Here is a 21,730-nt window from a genome sequence, read left to right as displayed (position 1 = left end):
TTTAGTTTGGCTTGTTTTAAATATATTATATTAAAACAAGTGGATTGTGTGCTATCCATTTAATGTAGAATTTATCGCCAACAAATCACACACACACCTACTGTAAAGAATCGTGGCCCCTATAAAACCTGACAGGCTTTAAGGAGGCTAAGAGCTTATATATATGCAGAAACATACATTTACACATACACATATTCTCAAGAAAACCTTAAATTCCTAAACCGATAAAAAACATTAACCGAGTTCTCGAATTTGTGTTTAGTCAATTTTTACCGTTATTATCGCCAAAGTCAAACTTACGTTTTTTGTTCCATAATTTTCGTGCAAATCTACATAGCTGTCTATAGTTTTGAAAGGATAGACTAGAGGTAAGGCAGCTAGCTAAAAACGTTAACCTCCAACTCTTTGGATACTCTTATCTGACCCTACCACAAACCACAGTCCGGGTCCATTTTTTCTAGAAATAATTAAACTTCATTGTTTTAGTCAATTTTAAAAGACTAATTTGCTGGTGACGTTTTTCACTCCAAATATAGTGATATAGTGTAAATTAACAGAACACACATAAAAAGTACCTGTTAATTATTAGCAATTCATATTATTTTATTGTGGTTACATGAAACAATCAAAGTTGTTTGTTCTAGTCTTATCTATAAACTGTCATCTCAATGTAAGCTGTTGTTAAAATTACTGTTTAAAAAGAAGACCGTCATGTTTTAGTTGAAAGTCCGAATATAATATATAAATATATGAGCAAAACTATACGTTTCTAAACATCAGAGAAGGTTTTTACAAACTTATGTGGATGAGGCAAGATTGTAGGTGTGTTTTCATTGGATACTAGTGGTGGTTCTGTCTCTAATTTCTCTTGTTGTAAAAAAATGACAGCTATACTCACTGTAAGAGAAGATGATATTAAGTGAAAATCCATGTTTCTTCGTTCAAAGTCATGACGTATCCCAGACTTAACAGTAGCATCCAAACGCTCCCTCTCAAATTACATGTCACGAGGTACACCCTCGACAAGGACAGCTCGTTTTCCCAAGGCATCTGGGATTGATTTTGTTGATGTGTTTACTCTAATTTGCTACGATGAACAATCAAGCGGATGGCTAATGTAAAGTTTTTAAGTCGAGCTACACATGTAAGAAAATATACGTTCTACTCTGTATGAAAACGACAATTACAAACAGTGCATTTTTAGGTATTATCTTCATAGGGCATAATGCTAAAATAGAAAAAAAAAGATTTATAATTGAATCACGTGGCTTTATGAAATAAATATCGTCATGATATAGCGACATAATGAAATAAATCTTTTCGTGATATCATGACTCAGAAACACGGGCTAATCATCTCAAAAAAGCAACAAAGCTATACTCTGACGAAATATTTCCATCATTAAAAAACAAAACAAACAATGAAAACTGATGTAGCTCAGATCATATTCGATTTAAATCGATGTGTATTGTATTATTGGTATTGTTAATGGCAAACCTACTAAGACTATCTGTCGCTGTTCAAAATTTTGAACTGTCGACCACAGGGAAGGTAACCGACCGGCAGCACCCATCGCCAACACTTAGGCTACTTTTTTCTAGTGATTGACTATCACGTTATAACGTCTCCACAACTGAAATGGCAAGTCTGTTCGGAGCCGGGTTTTGATCATTATGTAGCTTTAAAAGCTTTCTATATAACTATCTAGCTCAATTAGCCAGACCATTGTGAAGCTTTAAAAGCTTTCTATATAACTATCAAGCTCAATTAGCCAGACCATTGTGAAGCTTTAAAAGCTTTCTATATAACTATCAAGCTCAATTAGCCAGACCATTGTGAAGCTTTAAAAGATATCTGTATAATTACCCAGCGCAGATAGCCAGACCCATTGTGTAGGTTTAAAAGCATTTTATATATAACTATCCAGCGCAGATAGCCAGACTACTATGTAGCTTTAAAAGTTATCTATATTACTATCCACCGCAGATAACCAGACCATTGTGTAGCTTTAAACGCTTTCTGTATAACTATCCAGCACAGGTAGCCAGACTACTGTGTAGCTTTAGAAGCTTTCTACATAATTATCAAACGCAATTAGCCAAGCCATTGTGTAACTTTAAAAGCTTTCTATATAACTTTCTAGCGCAGATAACCAGATCATTGTGAAGCTTTAAAATATATCTATATAACTACCCAGCGCAGATAGCCAGACCACTGTGAAGCTTTAAACGATTTCTGTATAACTATCCAGCAGAGGTAGCCAGACTACTGTGTAGCTTTAAAAGCTTTTTATATTACTATCTAGCGCAGATAGCCAGACCATTGTGTAGCTTTAAGAGCTTTCTATATAACTATCCAGTGCAGATAACCAGACCATAGCGTAGCTTTAAAAGTTTTCTATGTAACTATCCAGCACAGATAGCCATATCATTGTGTACCTTTAAAATCTTTATATATATATATATCCAGCACAGATACTAGACCACTATCCAGCGCAGATAGCCAGTTAGTGTATAGCTCTGCGCTTAAACAAACGAAGCAAATATATCCAGCCATCACTAGACGTAGGATCTACTTGTCGTTGTAGTTACTAACTAACACAAAGTTAATAAAAAAACGTAGTAAATACCTTTGATACTCTTCATATCGCGAAGTGTTCCATCAGGTTTAGAAGGCTCGACAATCTTCATTAATAAAGTCATAAGTACTAACACTCTAACTTGAGTAGTAACACTCTTTAAAAGGAGCATTCTGAGGTGTTCGTCCCCTTTTTTTTAAATATTGACAGTTATTAAATATCTACAGAGATAACTATACAGACAGTACCTTAAAAAACGACAAGGAAGCGATTGATTTTTGAAAGTTGAATCATACCGATCTGTATTTAAAAACACGAGTTAGAGTCGTTTTGGGAGTGCCAAAGCGTTCTTGATGTTGATTAGAAAAACAAAAACTAAAACGGATCTAGTCACCACCGATCAAAATTTCTGAAGTAAACCCAAGACATCCAGTTACGTATAAACGAAAAACATCACCATCTTCGTTCTTGACCATCATCAACCTCTCGCTGCGTCTCTCGCACATCACGTGCACGTGGTGACCATCTGAAATATAGATCGTGACGTCTTAGTCGAACGCATGCGCTCTATCCTAGAAAGTAAAACCTACTCATAAATTGTAATAGACTTAAAGGTGATGGTTAATTAGAATAATAAGAAACACAACTCAGTGCGATCTTTGTTGTATAAAAATTTTGCAGCCAGCTACAGAAGTTCACATTATTATTAATACTATGTGATTTTTTGTGAATGTATATCAACTCAAGAAACACCGTTGAGAAAATTCACAAGAAGCCCAAGTAGTAACAATTGTTAACGAAAATTTTTATGGAAAAAAATAAAACGGAAAAAATGGTAAGAGCTTGTCTTAAAAGTCATTATGAATATTGTAACTCACAATAATGTGTCTTAAAAGTTGTGTAAGCCTTGTAAGGCACAATAAGATGGTCAAAGATTGTTTTAAAAATTGTTTACGTCTTGTAAGACACAATATGGTGGACAAAACTTGTCTTGAAAGTTGTGTAAATGTAAGACATGATATGGTGGTCGAAAGTTGTTTTAAATGTAGTGCAAGTCTTGTAAGACACAATATGGTGATCAAAGATTATTTTAAAAGTTGTTTAAGTCTTCTTGTTTAAGACACAATATGGTGGTTAAAGGTTATTTAAAAACTGGTTAAGTCTTATAGGACAAAAGTGGTCAAAGATGGTTTAAAAATTTGTGAAATCTTGTTAACACAATAGTGATCAGAGATTATCTTAAGTACTGGTGTAAAATTAGAAAAGGTTAATCACAAAACTTCTGAACAGAGAAAGCTATGTGCTTAAAGCGAAACCGAAAATCAACCTGGTATTCAGTATAGCAATTGAATATATTTTTCTTTCGTTACTACATATAAATATTAGAATGAATTGTACGTTCTGACCGTATCTGTCTAACCGTTCGACCATAGACTGATTGACCTATCTATAGTTGCTTTGACCTTAATCAAAATATATATACTTGATTTTTGGAATCACTTCTTCTCCATTCTATATGATAAGTTAATGTCACCATAAATATTCATAAGATCTTGTTACTGTTGAGTTCATTGACCTGAGATGTGTCCTTGACCCGTGAGTTCTGTAACTGAAAGTTAACCCTGTCTTCCAGTTACAGTATGTCATCACTATAAACTTGAAATTCATCGAACTCTTGAATAGTGCTTAAAAGGATTGAGACATAGAAACAAACAGATAACCAAGCGGTAGATAGACCTTATTAACTAAATTTTATTCTAATGATCTGACTAGAAACGTATTTTGCTGCAATCATCCATAATAATAGTGTTTTAAATTGGCGTGATAACATTTATAACAAAGTTCAACTTACTAACTTCACACTGGTATAACTTCGACCACAGCTACAATTATATTTTTTATTATTATTCAAAGGTTTTTGTAACGTTTATATAATTTTATTTGCAGATAATGGGGTTTATGCATTAAGTTTCCTTTAAAAAGTATCATGAGTTTTTGTTTTAATTTTTGAGCTGTTATGCTTCAGCTTTTACAACGCTAGAAACCGGGTTTCGATACCCGTGGTGGACAGAGCATAGATGGTCCACTGTGTAGTTTTGTGCTTAACTTGAAACAAACAAACAAATACTCCAGCTTTTAGTTAAGTTTGAAAAACTACCCCATTTTTGAAAAAATTCAACCATCATTATGAACATACACTGCGGGTAATCGAACACTGAATTTTAGCTTTATAAATCTCAAGTTTACCGCTGAGTCAAGTGTATAAATAAGCATTAAAATATTTGATTTTACATATGGAAACTATAATACGGTGACTGATATTTTTCGGTAAATTTATTTTTTGTTTGTTTGTTTGAAATTAAGCACAAAGCTACACAATGGGCTATCTGTGCTCTGCCCACCACGGGTATCGAAACCCGGATTCTAGCGTTGTAAGTCCACAGAAACATAATTTGTTGTATACCTGTAAGTATATCGAATGCGAACATACACATAAGTTCTTACTCAAACATAATATTATTGTTTTCTTTTGTTTTACATTCTATTACTAAGTCCTAATGAATAAGATTAGACAATTAAGACACGCAACATGTGGGGTGACAGATTTAATTTGTCTCTCTCTCTCATAAGCGCCCCCAGTGGCACAGTGGCATGTTTACAGACTTATAACGCTAGAAACGGAGTTTCGTTACCCGTAGTGGGCAGAGCACAATTAGCCCATTATTAAGCTTTGCGCTTAGCTACAAACAAACTCTCACTCGAAATGAATAAAAAAAAAATCTATATAAATAAACGTCTAATTTTGGAAAACTATCAATATTGTATATCCTTCAGCATTAGAATGAACTATGTAACCACTATTGTTAAAATTCTTGAAAACAGTATGTCTTTCTTTTCGGTATTCGTACCTATATGTATTTTTATTGCACTTTTAATGTTTATTATATTAAGAAGAAAAAAATAGAAGCACAATTTTCTATCCTTTGTTACAAACGAATTTTTATTTCACCCGTCCAACGGACCGGTACTCCAGCTACTGTATAATAGGAATAAAAATATGTTTTATTTATGAGCAAAGTTGCTAAATGAGCTATATCCGCTTTGTCCACCACAGGGATTAAAACGTGAATTGTAGCGTTATAAGCTCTCAAGGCTACCGCTGAACCATCGGGAGGATAAATATCAACTCTCTAAGACAATACTGCTCTTTTCAACATATTATATGAAGACCTACAAAATATTGATGTTGCAGTCTCAGTCTGAGGAGTAGTAGTTTAGTCAGGATTCTTCTAGTTAAAAACTTCTTTCAACTTGAATTAAATTTATCGGGGGTAAAAACAGGCTTGATGAATGTAATTTTGTTTAAGCTTATCCCCGAGATGATGATGAGCGATGTTCCATAACAGATCCTTGTGAAATAGGCCAGGCCAACGTGTAACACGTTTTTGTTTGTTTTGTTTTTTGAATTTCGCGCAAAGCTACACGAGGGCTATCTGCGCTAGCCGTCCCTAATTTAGCAGTGTAAGACTAGAGGGAAGGCAGCTAGTCATCACCACCCACCGCCAACTCTTGGGCTACTCTTTTACTAACGAATAGTAGGATTGACCGTCACATTATAACGCTCCCACGGCTGAAAGGGCGAGCATGTTTGGTGGGACGGGGATTCGAACCCGAGACCCTCAGATTGCGAGTCGAGTACCCTAACCACCTGGCCATGCCGGGCACCCCACGTCTTTGTAATAGAACTTTAATCATCGAAACTCAGGAAAGCAATAGCTAGAACCATGGGTATCCGCAAGGGGGGCATTCCCCCTGGAAAGCGAGAAACATAATTATTTCTTTATTCATTCGACATTTATTTTATTTTATTTTATTCATTTCACAATTTCACATTACTTTGCCTACTTTGTTTTATAATTACTTAGATACATAACACTTTACCATTCGCCAGAAAACTTCGAAACAGGTGCTTAGGAGATTCAGTAGAAGGATAAAAATTATAGCCTAATAAAACCTTATGTTGCGAGACTTTAACAGGAAAACGGAAGTAAATTTCAACCAGTACAGAGAAAGAACGGGTGATTTTAAAGGCGGTATGCTGAATATCAGCATAAAATATTTGGTATTAAGTTATAAATATCACGTATAGTACTGTAATACAGTTTTGTACAATACGTTCTGTGCTGTTAAATTATAAAACATAACAACAACAAAAGAAGAAAAAACACTGAAGTGAATGAGAATGGCGGACTTACAACGCTAGAAACCGTTTTTCGATACCTGCTGTGGGCAGAGTACAGATAGCCCATTATGTAGCGTTGTGCTTAAACTACAAACAAACCAAATAAAAAGTTCTAGCATAAAACTGTATGAAACAAGCTAAACAACATGACGATATAATTATCAATCGTTCTCGGTATTTGAAGAACCGATGCAGGAAACCTGAATAAATCCCCTGGAAACAGTCAAGAGAAATAAGGTGGAGGATATTATCTATCATGTTACATGTATCTCGAGTATTGATACGCTGACCTAGTCAACTTGCTATGGTTTTATATACGTCGAATTAGATTGGTAAGATATATAACTGTTATCTAGCACGTCTCAAATTCAGTTCAGAAAACGTTCTCTAACTTTATTTATTAGCTGTCGTACGTCTCCAGTTCAGTATTATGTGACTTTTTCATGTTTTAAGTCTTTTCTTTAGTGTTAAGTAGTGTTATAACCCTAAGTTTCCAGTTCATTGGTAGATAATATTCTTTAGTCTGACGTAACAGAATATGAAAGTATTAATTAAAATAACGACATCTGAAAACGTAAATTTCCAAATAAATTAATTTCAGGTTTAAAGGACAATCGTATTCACATTACTGTCCGACACAGTTTGAAGTTTAACAAATATATATACAATATATGATAGAAATCTACACACTGCTATTAACTGTAGTTGGCAGAAAAGGAGCAGCATATTTCTCTTCTGTAAATACTAAGAGGCAAAATAGTAAGTTTTGTCAGCTACAGATGGCGATAAAGTTCTGTGTTACTGAAACAGATGCAAGCATGTATGTATGTTTTGTATTTACCTCTGGATACTTAATTAAAAGGATTGGAAACATTCTCCGTTATTTTTGGATATTTCTGTGATGATATACTTTCACGTTGCTAGCTAGAATATTTATCTCACCTGTGTTTTTAAACATATCTTTTTATTCAGATCGTTTATGTTCGTTCAGTCTTTATTGTAGATATATATAATCAGCTACGTTCTATATACTATATTTAAATGTATATGAAAGGTTGGTTTACAGTGAACGTTTTGCTGATTCTAAAAATTAATATTTAGACTACAAGTTCAAAGAATTATAATATCAGCAATCTGAGACTAATTCACACTCACTAGGGTTACAGAAACAACCCCAGTTGCTTGAATTCTTGGGAAATTCGCTGTGTTACGTTTAATTATAATGATTTTAAAATTGCAGTACTATTATATGTACAAATATTTTTAGAAAAAGTAAACGTTTGCCATAAATGTGTATAATGTATGTAATAAACAACGTAAGCACTAGGTGGCCATCTTGTTTAATGGCCACCTAGTTTGGTTATTTTACCCAGTCACAAATGTGTCAAGTGAAAATAGCCCAGTTTTTAAAATGATACTAATCAGGTTGTTAGAGCTAGAACTATTGACGACTGGTCTTTTATTTACATTAAATTACTTTTAATGTTCAAATTCTGCATCTTCCAGTAGAATACTTTACTCCCTCTTTGTGTTTGACGTTTCAAAAAATATACCACTTCTTCACTAAAACTCGCAAAGGAAACACCTATTTGTTGTTCTTATTTTCCTTCTTTTCCCATTTCCTAGTGACACTTAGTCAGACTTTAAGTATTAATTTTACGACGTCAAACTGAACATTTGGTTTTAAAAACAGCAATTTTTATGGGTGATGGTATTCGAACCTGCGACGTATACAAGTTGTGAGTCGAATACCCTAACCACCAGGCCATGGTCAAGGATAGGAAAAACCGAAAGAGAAAAGAAAACAGTCAGCTGGTCCTGAAATTTTGTTTCTTCTTGAAAAGCTTCAGGATGAGTAATTTGAAGAGTGTATTCAAATGTGAACATCACAGTACATAGTGAGCCATGAATTGTTTGTACAACAAACATAAATACTATTTAAAATATTTGAATTTGCGCTTGAACTTTATAACTTGAAAGGATGATCCGCTGCAATCTTGTGTAACTGTATTTTGAACTAGCTATTTTTTTCGAATATTTTTTTTTCAAAAAGGAGAAATACATACCACATTATGTATATATATACACTTACATGTGGTATTTAATTTCCATGTAGATACCGCATGTAAAGTACTGGTTATTCTACTGCCAGATCTTTCTTCGTTTTTTATTAATTTTTCAAACAAAACTTTGCTGTGAGAAAGATCCACCGAATAATTACCGCATGTAAAGTACTGGTTATTCTACTGCCAGATCTTTCTTCGTTTTTTTTAATTTTTCAAACAAAACTTTGCTGTGAGAAAGATCCAACCGAATAATTTATTCTCTATCGGATAGAAAATATCTTTCAAAAGAAGAAATTCTGCAAAGGCATAAAAATGAAAAATATTGCGCTGAATAAGCTGTTACCGAGTGATAAGCTTTTCCATTTTGCTACAAGAGGGCGCAGTCATTCACTACATTATTGTATTGGTTTCTTTTCTTTGTTTTGAATTTCGCGCAAAGCTACACAAGGGCTATCTGCGCTATTGTATTGGAAGCTGGTAAGTATCTTCCTTTATATTTCAATTACTTCTGTAATTGTTACCACAACAGCAACTGGAAAAACGAAACTGCAATTGTAAGATTACCATATGTACAGTTATAGTTTTTTTTAGATAATTTTCCTGAACTATTTAGGCACTAAGTTGCTTGTGGAAACATGAATTTGTTGGTTACATGATTCCTATTAACAGACAGAGGACGATTCTTAATTCGTGAATACGATAGTTTGACTTGCATTGCGTTCCTGTTCTTTTCCAAAAATACGGTTTTTAAAACAGCCCTTATCAGGGCTCCCAGGTTGAAACTCCTGCCCCGGCAGCCCAAAGGGACCTTCAACCAGATCAACAACCTCACCAATGACTAGGAACCAGCATCTCAAGATCTTACGAAGATTACTGGACAATATCTCGGATTCTGACGTAGACTCGTGCCCCGACGCTGACCTTAACACCTCGTCCTCCTCAGGCAGCACACCCTTATTCGCCACTATCCCCTAACAACACACGAGTCACAAAATAAAATAAAAAACATAAAAAGGACCATCATTATTGAAAGTAGTTCCTCTTATTACTACCGGAACTCTTTATGTTTCTTACATAAACGCGAACGATTTCACACAAGTTTTTTGGGCGCTTCTTATCAATAAGTGTTATTTCAGGATAAAACATAAAAATCAATATGATGCAGTATGGAGACTATCAGTGCCGAACGGTATGAAAACAAATCTGTAATTTCAGGGTTAACGAATAAGTCTCAGCTATCAATCCTGGTGGTTCCTCAATATGATGCAGTATGGAGACTATCAGTGCCGAACGGTATGAAAACAAATCTGTAATTTCAGGGTTAACGAATAAGTCTCATCTATCAATCCTGGTGGTTCCTCATATGCTCTAACGTCTTTCTTGTAATATCCTTTCACCTCTATCTGCCCACTGTCCTCTCTACCTTATTTGTGACTCTACGTGCTTGTTTGTTTGTAATTAAGCACAAAGCTACACAATGGGCTGTCTGTGTTCTGTCCACCACGGGTATCGAAACCCGGTTTCTAGCATTGTAAGTCTACGTGCGGACTAGTTTTCTTACTATGCTAAGTGTCACTGATATTTATGGGCTGTACCACATTTCTTTATGCCATTAAACAGTTTTTTTATATTCTGTTTTTTACCAGTTTTATTTATCACGTAACTCATTATATAATCAAAGTTTCCACCTGTTCAGAACAAATAAGTTTTTTCACTTCTTTCCCACGCATCTAATGTTATTCAGTTTTCTCTTTCCATTTCTCCCCTTTTTTCTGTTTTTAACTTTCTCGGTATTATTCAGGGACGTAGGAACCGGTAAGGCCAGCCAGGCCATGGTCTGACCACTTTTTCGTGACATGTATAGCTACAACTTATGTATTAAAACTGGCTTCTTTTGATCCAATACACTAAGTTGTGTGTATCCAGTATTTTTAGTTAAAATGGTCAAGATTCAATCTCATAGTATTGAATTTTTAATACTTTTCGGGGGGTATGATCCCCCCATAGAAATGGCAATGTGGCAATGGCCTGACCACTCAAAAATTGCTTCCTACGGCAATGTTATTTGTTAAAGATAAAAATATGTGGTCTACCTCTCCAGCTTCCAAGATGCAGGCCCGGCATGACCAGGTGGTTAGGGCGCTCGACTCGCAGTCTGAGAGTCGCGGGTTCGAATCCCCGTCACACCAAACATGCTTACCCTTTCAGCTGTGGGGGCGTTATAATGTGACGGTCAATCCCACTATTCGTTGGTAAAAGAGTAGCCCAAGAGTTGGCGGTGAGTGATGATGACTAGCTGCCTTCCCTCTAGTCTTACACTGCTAAACTAGGGACGACTAGCGCAGATGGCCCTCGTGTAGCTTTGCGCAAAGTTCAAAACAAACAATCCAAGATGCAGTTGATTTTCTTACCTGGGTTGTCCCTCTTCGTTAATTATGATCATAGTCCAAGGTGCACTTGATTTTTTTTCCTGGGTTGTCCCTTTTCGTTAATTATAATCATATACACAGTCCAAGGTGCACTAAGTAGAAAGCCAGAAGGCGTGATATATCACGCTAAAATTTTCCTTATCTGTAATAAGCACATGGCTTAGAACGAAAGACTTTTTCAGCTACTATTTGTTGCAAACACGTTATGATTTTATGCACCATTTATACTGGAAGTCCATATTGGACTAATAAAGAATATTGTGATTTAACATATTTAACATGATGTTTATACCTCACACATATTACATAAGAGATTTCAGTAGTAATTAATCGGATTAATTACAATAGTGAAGCCGTATCTTTTTTCTTTTTTTTTTTTTGTAGTACTTGTATGTTCTTAGGGGTCCTTTAGCCAACACAGTCATGGACCCATAAATAATTTGTTGCATGAGTAGCTTGGAAATAAAGTGTTTAAAAATCCGATGTTGTCACTATTCGTAATTCAAGGCAAAATGTGTTCACATGAGCACGCGACGAAAGTCTTCTGAGAACGTAACTTGTAATATAGTACAGTAAAAACATGAAATGTAATCAATTTCAATTTTAGATTGATTTGATTTTTCGTAATTAGTTATTTCATTCTGTATAATTTAATATTGAAATATTGTATACATTCGAAATTATTGAGTATCATATAATATTCCATATTTCAGAATTGATGCTCGACTACGTGACCGTTGTGTAGACCTTCCACGTTGACTCTTCTAATAATTACAATCTGATAAAACTACAGTAAAAACAGCAATAAATATCACTAGGTTGTCTACGTTCGACTAATAATCTAATTAGTGGTATATTTATGTATAACAAACAGAGATTTTCAGTGGCACTTCAATGTCATGTTAAATATTATTATTATAATAAACGTATGTGTGTGTGTGTGTGTTTTAGAGCAAAGCCACATTGGGCTATTCACTATGTCCACCGCGTGGAATCGCCCCCCAGATTTTAGCGTTGTAAATACTAAAATTTAACGCTGTCTCATCGGAGGACTGCAAACGTAGGTTGTTTATTCGTTGGTGAGAAAACAATTATGAAATTTATGGAGTTTTAGGTCTTTGATAAACATTTTCATATTCTTAGGAAAATAAAATTATTTAACCAGTTCAGTTTCAGCATTTTATCTCCCCAAAGTGGTTTGTTTGATTGTTGGTTTAGAAGGTTGATTTACTTTGGGAATTAAATTATCAATCTTACATCTTATTTCTCAGTCCAAGAACGTTCTTCTCTAATCCACCGTAATTGTGACAGTGTATCTCTTAATTCGCCAGCGGCACAGGAAAAGCAGTAACAACAAAAAAGCCCACACTGCTATGTCATGTGTTTTAAGAATGTACTAATACATTGAACCTAATCTCTTATATTGTATAAGTAACATCCACAGAGGGATGTCGATGACCTTCAATGAATGCGAACTACATCTTACTTTGTACTAGATTTGACTACATCTGCCTTTGCTAAACAGCAAGGTCAGAGACCCCTAGGATTCGGGTATATTCGTACATAATTTTGAACTGCTGACCAGAAAGAAGGCATCAAGCCAGCAGCACCTACACCATTTAGGACTTTCTTTGTCCAATTCTTTGAACCGATTATCAGAATAACGCGCGCATAGCTAAAAGTGCAAAGTGTTCAGCAGCATCACGTGTTAAACTACATGCTGAGGACTTCCTCACAAGAGAGAAACGTTATTCATTATTCCACTTATGGCAAATACAATCCATAAAACTATTATCAAAGCCCCTCTACAACAATAGTCTACCTGTGCAACAAATGTTTTTAACTAGAGCTTACAATATAACACATGGTTCATGCTCACTGGAATGTCCGACATCGTTGATAATGTTTAGGTAAATATAATCAACTCTTTAACAAATTCTCAGTTAAATATGAGAAAACAGTCTTAAATATTTTTGAACAAACTTTGCGAAGCTCTTGCTCGGAAACATAGGCGCCAAAGGTTCCTTGACACAAATTTTTGGGTAATTAAAACGCTAGAGGACGCCACATAAACAGTGAGGGATTTAGACGTTTCCACTCGTGAATCACCCTTATCGTCTGAGGACCTTGTTATCTAGTGAAGATAAAATGTGTAATTAAAGTGAAAAAAATGAGAAGACTAAAAGAGGAAAGGCAGTAACTTCATGAAAATGTGTTAAAATTTCCACCACATTCTTGGTGTCTTTTTACACAGTATATACTCTGACCTGTTAGCTTATGTGCTTATTGAAGATTTATGCGCGTTGGGACATAAAATGTGCGCAGCAGTTTTACCAGTTTTTACTTTCGCTGTAACAACACGACTTTGAATAAAGTGAAAAGCTAAAATGTCTGTTCAATCATAGTATACTATACAATTACAAGATAGAGAACTAACCACGAACTTTTGTTTTGTATCTCTAGATTTAAAATTTTTAAGATAAATTTGAAACTTGAAAAGATTAAGACGCTCACTGACATGTTTTTGAAACGATCGCGAAAAAGATAAAAAAATACAATGACGACTATAACCGTGTAGCTTACTATATAATAAACTCTTCTGTAAAAAACATTTAAGTGCTCACTTTACAATGCGTGACCGTACTTCTAGGGAGTTATTTTGAAATAGCCGTTAGGAGGCACTTTTGGTACAAATAACCAAGTTAACTTGAATCAAATTAAATGGAAATAATTCGTTCGATTCAGTACTTAATGAAGCTGATAATGGAGGACGCCTTATCGTGTTAGAAATGTTTTGAAAAGGTACTCCCTCATTTTGTGGTTCCCAATAATATATAGTATTATCACACATAAAAAATTTTTTGTAATGCTTTTAAACATATTGGCAACTAATTGGTTCACTTGATTCGTCTGTTTCAGCTTCTGTATTTTATTTTATAAACTTTCTACAGTCTCTCAAATTCCCTAGTGGTTGCTAACAAAAACCTGTTTTGTATATACAGTGTTGCTTTTTTAATTTGTTAAAAATACAAACCTAGTTATTTCTGACCATGGCTCTTTAAAATTAAACCTAGGCCTACAAGTAAGCTTGTGTCACTGTGTGCAACCTAAATTTTTTATTACGTAATGCCCCCCCCCCCATTGGTTAAAAACCGGGTTTCGATACTCGTGGTGGACACAGCACCGATAACCCATTGTGTAGTTTTTTACTTAACCACAAACAAACAAATGTTACATAAAATTTGCAATCATAGAATCTTAACATCATTAACTCAAACACCTTTCACTGAGTTAAGTGTGGCCTAAATCGTAATACTATGCACAAATATAACATTGAATGACACTGAATATTTTGGACATTCTTGACTTGTCGTCGAGTAAAGTAATTCTACTTCAAACAAATGTTCTGGTAAGCTGAAATGTTCCACCTGAGTAGCATTTATTTCCTTCAATTTCATGGGCCTGATATGTCCAGGTGGTTAGGGCACTCAACTCTCACTCTGAGGGTCGCGGGTTCGAATCCTATTCCCGAACATGCTCTCTCTTCCAGTCGTGGGGACGTTATAATGTGACAGTCAGTACCCTATTTATTGGTATAGAGTAGCTCAAGAACTGGCGGTAGGTGATATTGACTATCTGCCTTCTGTCTAGCCAATATATCCCTTGAATAGCTTTGCATGAAATTCAAAAACAAACTAACAATATCAATGTTTACTTTCCCACAGAAAACACATTTCACAGTGTATTTCTCTGTTGCAGTGACCTTTGACCGTGAGATGGCGTTTGAAGAGAACCAACATTGTTATCTGTCATAAACACTTTGAGAAAGAATGAGGTTAAATATGGGTGGAACGATATAAACGAAAAAATACACCAGATCGATTGCCCACTTAAAAACTTATTCAATTCCAGGGAGTAGCGTCTCATGTTATCAATCTAGTTGAGCTGATGAAAGCTGATATTTCTCAAAACTTTTAATCATAATATGTGTTTTGTTGTGTGATGTTTAATTCCCTGGAAACACTCAAGAGCAATAAGGTGGAGGATATTATCTATCATGTTACATGTATCTCGGGTATTGTTGATACGCTAACCTAGTCAACTTGCTAGGGTTTTATATACGCCGGATTAGATTGGTAAGATATATATAACTGTTATCTGGCACGTCTCTGATTCAGTTCAGAAAATGTTATCTAACTGTATTTATTAGCTGCAATACGCCTCCAGTTCAGTATTATGTACTTTTTCCTGCCTTAAGTCTTTTGTTTAGTGTTCTAACCCTAAGTTTCCATTCATTAGGTGATAATGTTCTTTAGTCTGACTCTATGTATTAGATGCTATCATGTAATGTAATTGTTTAATTTCGACTTAGTTCAGACTTTTTATACAGTTTTCGTGTGGACAGCTCTGGAACAAATAATTTATAAACCATCCCAAATCAATTAAGATGGTAATAGCTATCTGTATATATTTATTTTTCTAAGGTTCTTGATTAAATGATCAAGAATATATCCGGCAACACTTTTTCTTAAAAGGTTTGTTATTACAAATGTGGATATCAGTAGCAATGACATAGCGTGTAAATTAGGGACTGCAAGATATTGGATTCCATTCATGATAATCATTGATTGGCAAACAGTGACACTATGCATGTTTATGTCGGATGAGAAAAGGAAACACCCACCCATTAAACAAATCACCTTATAATACTCAATACATCTCCACGCTTGTGGACACTTTATCGTTCATCGACGTAGTGACTCTTAACAAACACACGTACTACAAGTATAAAAGATAAAACTAACAATGCACAGGCACTACAGTACAAATGAGAAAAATAACACTGCACACGTACTACAAACACAACTAAGAAAATCTAACAAACACACGTACTACAAGCACAAATGAGAAAACTAACAATGCACACGTGCTACAGAACAAATGAGAAAACTAACAATGCACACGTACTACAGAACAAATGAGAATACTAACAAACACACGTACTACAAATGCGACTAAGAGAAATTAACAATGCCGACATTTCAAAGCCAAAACTTAGCCCCCCCCCTCCCCATAGCTTCTTTGGGATCAATTGGGAGGGTTAATTAATAAGGTTAGACCACAGCCTCCTAGACATCATCAACCAACTGCAGTTTTGAAACAAAAAATGGGGACACATTACACCAAGCATCTGTCAGAATGCAAGTGAGGGCATGCTCCACAGAATAGCAGCAGTTAATTTGGCCATGAATGGTGCTAAGATCATGCTCCACAGAATAGCAGCAGTTAATTTGGCCATGAATGGTGCTAAGAGCATGCTCCACAGAATAGCAGCAGTTACTTTGGCCATGAATGGTGCTAAGAGCACGCTCCACAGAATATAAACATTTACTTTGGCCATGGATGGTGCTATACACAGCATTAAAACAATAATTACCAGGATTTCTTCTTATGGCTGAATGCTTTTGGCATGAAAGTACATATAAAGATGGGCGACACAGCACCCTAAACACAGGCTTAGATTTTAAAACATTAACATTTATACGTAAATATATATATGTAATCAAAATGAGCAGCTATAACGTACATAGACATTTAAGTTAACTTTTGGTGGTTCCTAATTATAAATGGTAACCTGAAAGTGTTCGATTATTTAATAGCCTTTTTAAACCAGAAAAAAAAAATTAAATGTTGGGTATGCATGAGAATGTAGTCCATTCTAAGTCACTATTATATGGAGTACGAAGATTAAAACGTTAGGCTAGACATCGCGTCGCTGTTCATTGCTTATATTTACTACATTTTCTTGGTTTCAGTAAGGAATTTTTATACATATTGTTCTCAAACTATGGGGCGCGCTTCCCTAGGGAGGCGCCAGCTGCGTGTCATTTTTTCCAAGGTTTGGTGGTTTAAAAAAAAACCGCTAAAAAAATAACCCAAATATAAAAAAGAAAAACAAAGAAAAATATTGCAAATAACTTTTGTTTATCTTACCAGGTGGCATCCCTTAGCAACCGTGACACGTTAGACACGCTGAGTAGTTTATCCTGCGCAATCTCTCAAATGGTAAACTCGGTTGTATTTATCTTTTTCTTAGCATAAGGAGGCTTAGTATGTTGATCAAAGTTTGAGAACCTCTGTTCTATATTCTTTGTTATGACCGGATGATAGAATAAAAACAAGATATACTGAAGAACATCAGAGGAACGACTGAAAAGATGAGCAGATATGAAAACAGAGCGGGAAATATGCAGCAAACGTAATTACAACTAACTCAGGATTACACTTTATAAAAAAGTTTGGACAACGAGTAACACAGCCTAACCAACAGATGGTTATCATATGCTATTTATTATGGCTATGAAGATCAATTACATATATCAGCACTACAGAGTGTGTATATGGGGGTCTTTAAAAAAATGGAGTCTTTTCCTCTACACAAAGAATTTAAATGACTTACATGAATATCAAGTGTTTATTTTAAAAAATCAAAAGACAGTGGACTTTTTGAAATATTTGGATGGTCATTCTAGCCCTTCCCCCACAGGCTACATCCCTGTATATATATATATATATATATGTGTGTGTGTGTGTGTATGTGGATTTTCGATAAAACTTAACGTTTAAACAGTTTTGAACGGAAGAAGGACAATTATAATCGGTAAAATATTTAAATCTTCTGTAAATATTTTCTCAGGAAGTAGCAGGTACGAACCAGAAATCAGTGTTAAAGAATATATATAAACTACGTCCTTTAAAGCCGTCGTCTGATCAACATTATCATTTATAAAAACAATAACTGTTCCAACTTTAACTCGTTATACAACAAAGAAAGAAAAAACCGTGGTGAGCCGAGTACGATAGGGTTGCTGGTAAGAGTAAGTGAACAATACTTTATATTACTGTTCGGTTTAACTAGATGTTTCAAGCAATATCAACAATTATTTCATCACAAGTTACAGGTTTTACAGTAAGGAAACTCGAAACGAAACTTTTCGTATCACCAATTGCCCGGTAATTGACGAAAGGCAGGCATTTTATCTAGAGTCCTTAAATGAGAGGCATTTTCTAAAAAATCCAATACAAGGTACATGTAATCAATGTCTCAATAATTCTACTTCGAGCAGCAACTGAAGTTTAGACTATTATTATTATTCCTATTTTCCGATCTTGTACCATTGTTTTTTTAGTAATTAATTTGTTTTTTGTTTGTTTTTAATTATGCACAAAGCTACACAAGGGCTATCTGTGCTCTGCCCACCACGGGTATCGAAACCCGGTTTCTAGCGTTGTAAGTCCGCAGACATACCGCTGTGCCACTGGGGGGCAGTAATTAATTAATGTGCTTTTAAGAATTAACGGTAAGTTTATGACGATCAAGTTTTAGTTGGTATAATATTGATTATACTTAAATTTTATCATTTTTGGGCCATATATATAATAACCTAGTAATCATTAATCAGCTCTTAATGTGATATTAACTGTTGGTTGTTATATATATATTCATTTATATGTACATATACGAATTATATTATTATTCCTTCTAGGTTTAATTAACTTTAAGCCTGATACCATATTGGCCTCATGTTCTTCGAAAACTGTGACTATTACAATATTTTTATTCTCATTAAATACATAGATATTCAAGATGTTGAAGTGCATAAGTAAGATAATACGGAATAAATGACGTATTAAGATTATCCAAGTTAGATAAGACCAACACACAATCCTGTTATATTAAAACATGCTCGCCCTTTCAGCTGTGGTGGAGTTATAATATCAAGGTCAATCCCACTTTTCGTTGGCAAAACAGTAGCCCAACAGTTGGCAGTAGCTGCCTTCCCTCTAGTCTATCATTGCTAAATTATGTACGGCTAGCGCAGATAATCCTCCTCCTGAGTTTAAAATAGTTTTCCATGTTTACAGCATATGAAATTTTTTTTTTTTAAATGGATAAGTATCATAAGTAAGCTTGTTCATTTCTAACGTTAGAAAATAAACTACGACAGATGAATCAAAGACGTTCTGATGTAAAACTATCGTATACGTCATACTCGAATTGATGAATCAGAGCCAGGCGAAAGTCTGTCATCAGCTGCTTGTGACTACAATTTAAAACCTAAACTAGCAGTAGATCTCGTTGAAACGGTTACTTTTAAAAAATAGTCAATTTATATTTTTCTATTTTTATTACATTTTTCAAAGTAAAAAATATTTTATCTTTCTCCGAATGTAAAATAAACTAACTAAAACCTAATTACAAGCTTCATATATATATTTCTTTTCACTTGTTTGTTTATTTTAGAACAAAGCCACAGTGGGCTATTTGCTTTGTCCACCGCGGGGAATAGAACCCCGGATTTTAGCTTGGTAAGTCTGGAGACATACCGCTGTCCCACAAGGGGATTTCTTTAAGAGTATAAACATTTGAAATCCAGAAGTTTTAGACTATTTTACAAATTTACAAAAAATATTAGTTATCCATATCTTATATATATATATATATGCATATATAATAAAATTTTAATATCATATAATAGACATTAAAACTCGACAGTAATACTAATATATATAAATGAATATACAATATTTGTTTGTTTTAATAGATCTACGTTCTGCTTTCCGTAGAGAATCTAACCCTAGATTTTAGCACTGTAAGTCCGTGAGCATACCGCTGTCCCCCTATAGGACTGCAAATAAAGTTTTGAAAAGTTACTTAATATACGGATGAAAATAGGTAATCTTATAAACTTAATATTAATTGTAAATTATCAATTTTATGTGAAATTATATATAAGACTTACAAAGCAAATATGATTAAAACCAAATATAAAAATAAAAAAACAATAAATAACAGAAAGTTATTGTTATACATGCTACTAACATGGTTGTATTGAGGTACGTGAAATTGAATTTTTTTATGTATCAGTTTTGGGTTTCTGGCTTTTTGGTTCGCTGTGCACTGATTGTTTTTTACTTCATACATATTGCAACATAATTTCAAAATGCACTTTTTTGCTTATAGTAGCAGAAAAGCGTTGGTATTTGACTAGCAAAAAGTCAAACACACACACATACACAAACAAACAAAACAACAAGATTTTAGCCACTAAGAAACTGTATAAGATTTGTGTACGTTGTCAACAAAGTATCCTGAGGTCATCTGTCCCTTAATTGTTTGGGTTATGCTGATTATGGTGTATTTAACTACTTCAGGCTACTGACAATCAAGCCACAAATTAAGTCAAACCATTTCATACTATCGTGTAAGTATGATTATCAATGGTGATGTATATATATTTCATTGTAAAATTAAACCAAACTTAATAGGAATAACAGAGAAGCCAATAGAATAGTGTATTCTGGCACTTTGTTAACATAAAGAAGTCTAACATAAAGATCATATGGTTTAATAAACAGTCCAGCTATACTGTCTGAGTGATCCTGGAGTTCGTCCGAGGCTTAAGTTTCTCTTCACAGTTTTGTTGCTTTGAACAATATAAGTTTTGTTTGCCTCATGCATATAATCTTGCTATTTTAGAACTGCTTGAAGTTCTACCCGTGTCGGAATGTTGTTTACGTGTTTCAGCAATAAGTCTTTCCAACAACGCAGTAAATAACCTGAATTTAAAGAGTACTGAAAGCGTTGATGTTCGAACTAGCTTGTATATCTCAAACTGGAACCATTGACTACCGTTGACGTTCTACGAAAGTTTTCATGCATTTTATGTTTATTTGTAGAAAAAAAACGCGTAAAAGAGTAATTGAAATATCGAGAGGGATACGTAAAAACTGACTATTGTTAAAAAGCTTTCATCGAACCCTCAGAAACAAAATGATCTAGTAATTCCAAGTAATACGTCACACAGTTAAGCACAAAGCTACATAATGAGTTATCTGTGCTCTGCCCACCATGGGTATCGAAACCCGGTTCCTAGCGTTATAAGTCCGCAGACATATCGCTGTGCCACTGAAAGGCGCAACCACTCAACTAAAAACAGATAAAATACAAAAATATGTATAAGAAACCACATAAAAATTTTACACCGCAAATATCTTAAAAAGAAGATTGCGTTGTTAAAAAGCTTTCATCGAACCCTCAGAAACAAAATGATCTAGTAATTCCAAGTATAAAAGTTATGACGTGATAGATACCCGCAATCTTCTTTTTAAGATATTTGCGTTGTAAAATTTTTATGTGGTTTCTTATACATATTTCTGTATTTTATCTGTTTTTAGTTGAGTGGTTGCGCCTCCCAGTGGCACAGCGATATGTCTGCGGATTTACAACGCTAGGAACCGGGTTTCGATACCCATGGTGGGCAGAGCACAGATAACTCATTATGTAGCTTTGTGCTTAATTACAAACAAACAGACATTGATAATTTTACGTCTTATATTTTCACACAATTGA

At 34.6% G+C, this 21,730-nt stretch overlaps 1 protein-coding gene across 1 annotated transcript in view; it reads right to left on the bottom strand.

Moving 5' to 3' along the window:
- Positions 1-21,730, bottom strand: part of LOC106461403 (kielin/chordin-like protein) — a 92,547-nt gene that overhangs the window by 47,729 nt on the left and 23,088 nt on the right. Inside the window, exon 3 of the mRNA XM_013921226.2 lies at positions 2,630-3,104. Coding sequence (XP_013776680.2) covers positions 2,630-2,750 — 121 coding nt within the window. The 5' untranslated portion in view covers positions 2,751-3,104. The remainder of the gene's footprint in view (positions 1-2,629; positions 3,105-21,730) is intronic.

The sequence above is a fragment of the Limulus polyphemus genome, unplaced genomic scaffold, assembly GCF_000517525.1.
Source record: "Limulus polyphemus unplaced genomic scaffold, Limulus_polyphemus-2.1.2 Scaffold38, whole genome shotgun sequence".
In the NCBI taxonomy this organism is placed as follows: Eukaryota; Metazoa; Arthropoda; class Merostomata; order Xiphosura; family Limulidae; genus Limulus; species Limulus polyphemus.
This window is presented reverse-complemented; position numbering and strand designations above follow the sequence as displayed.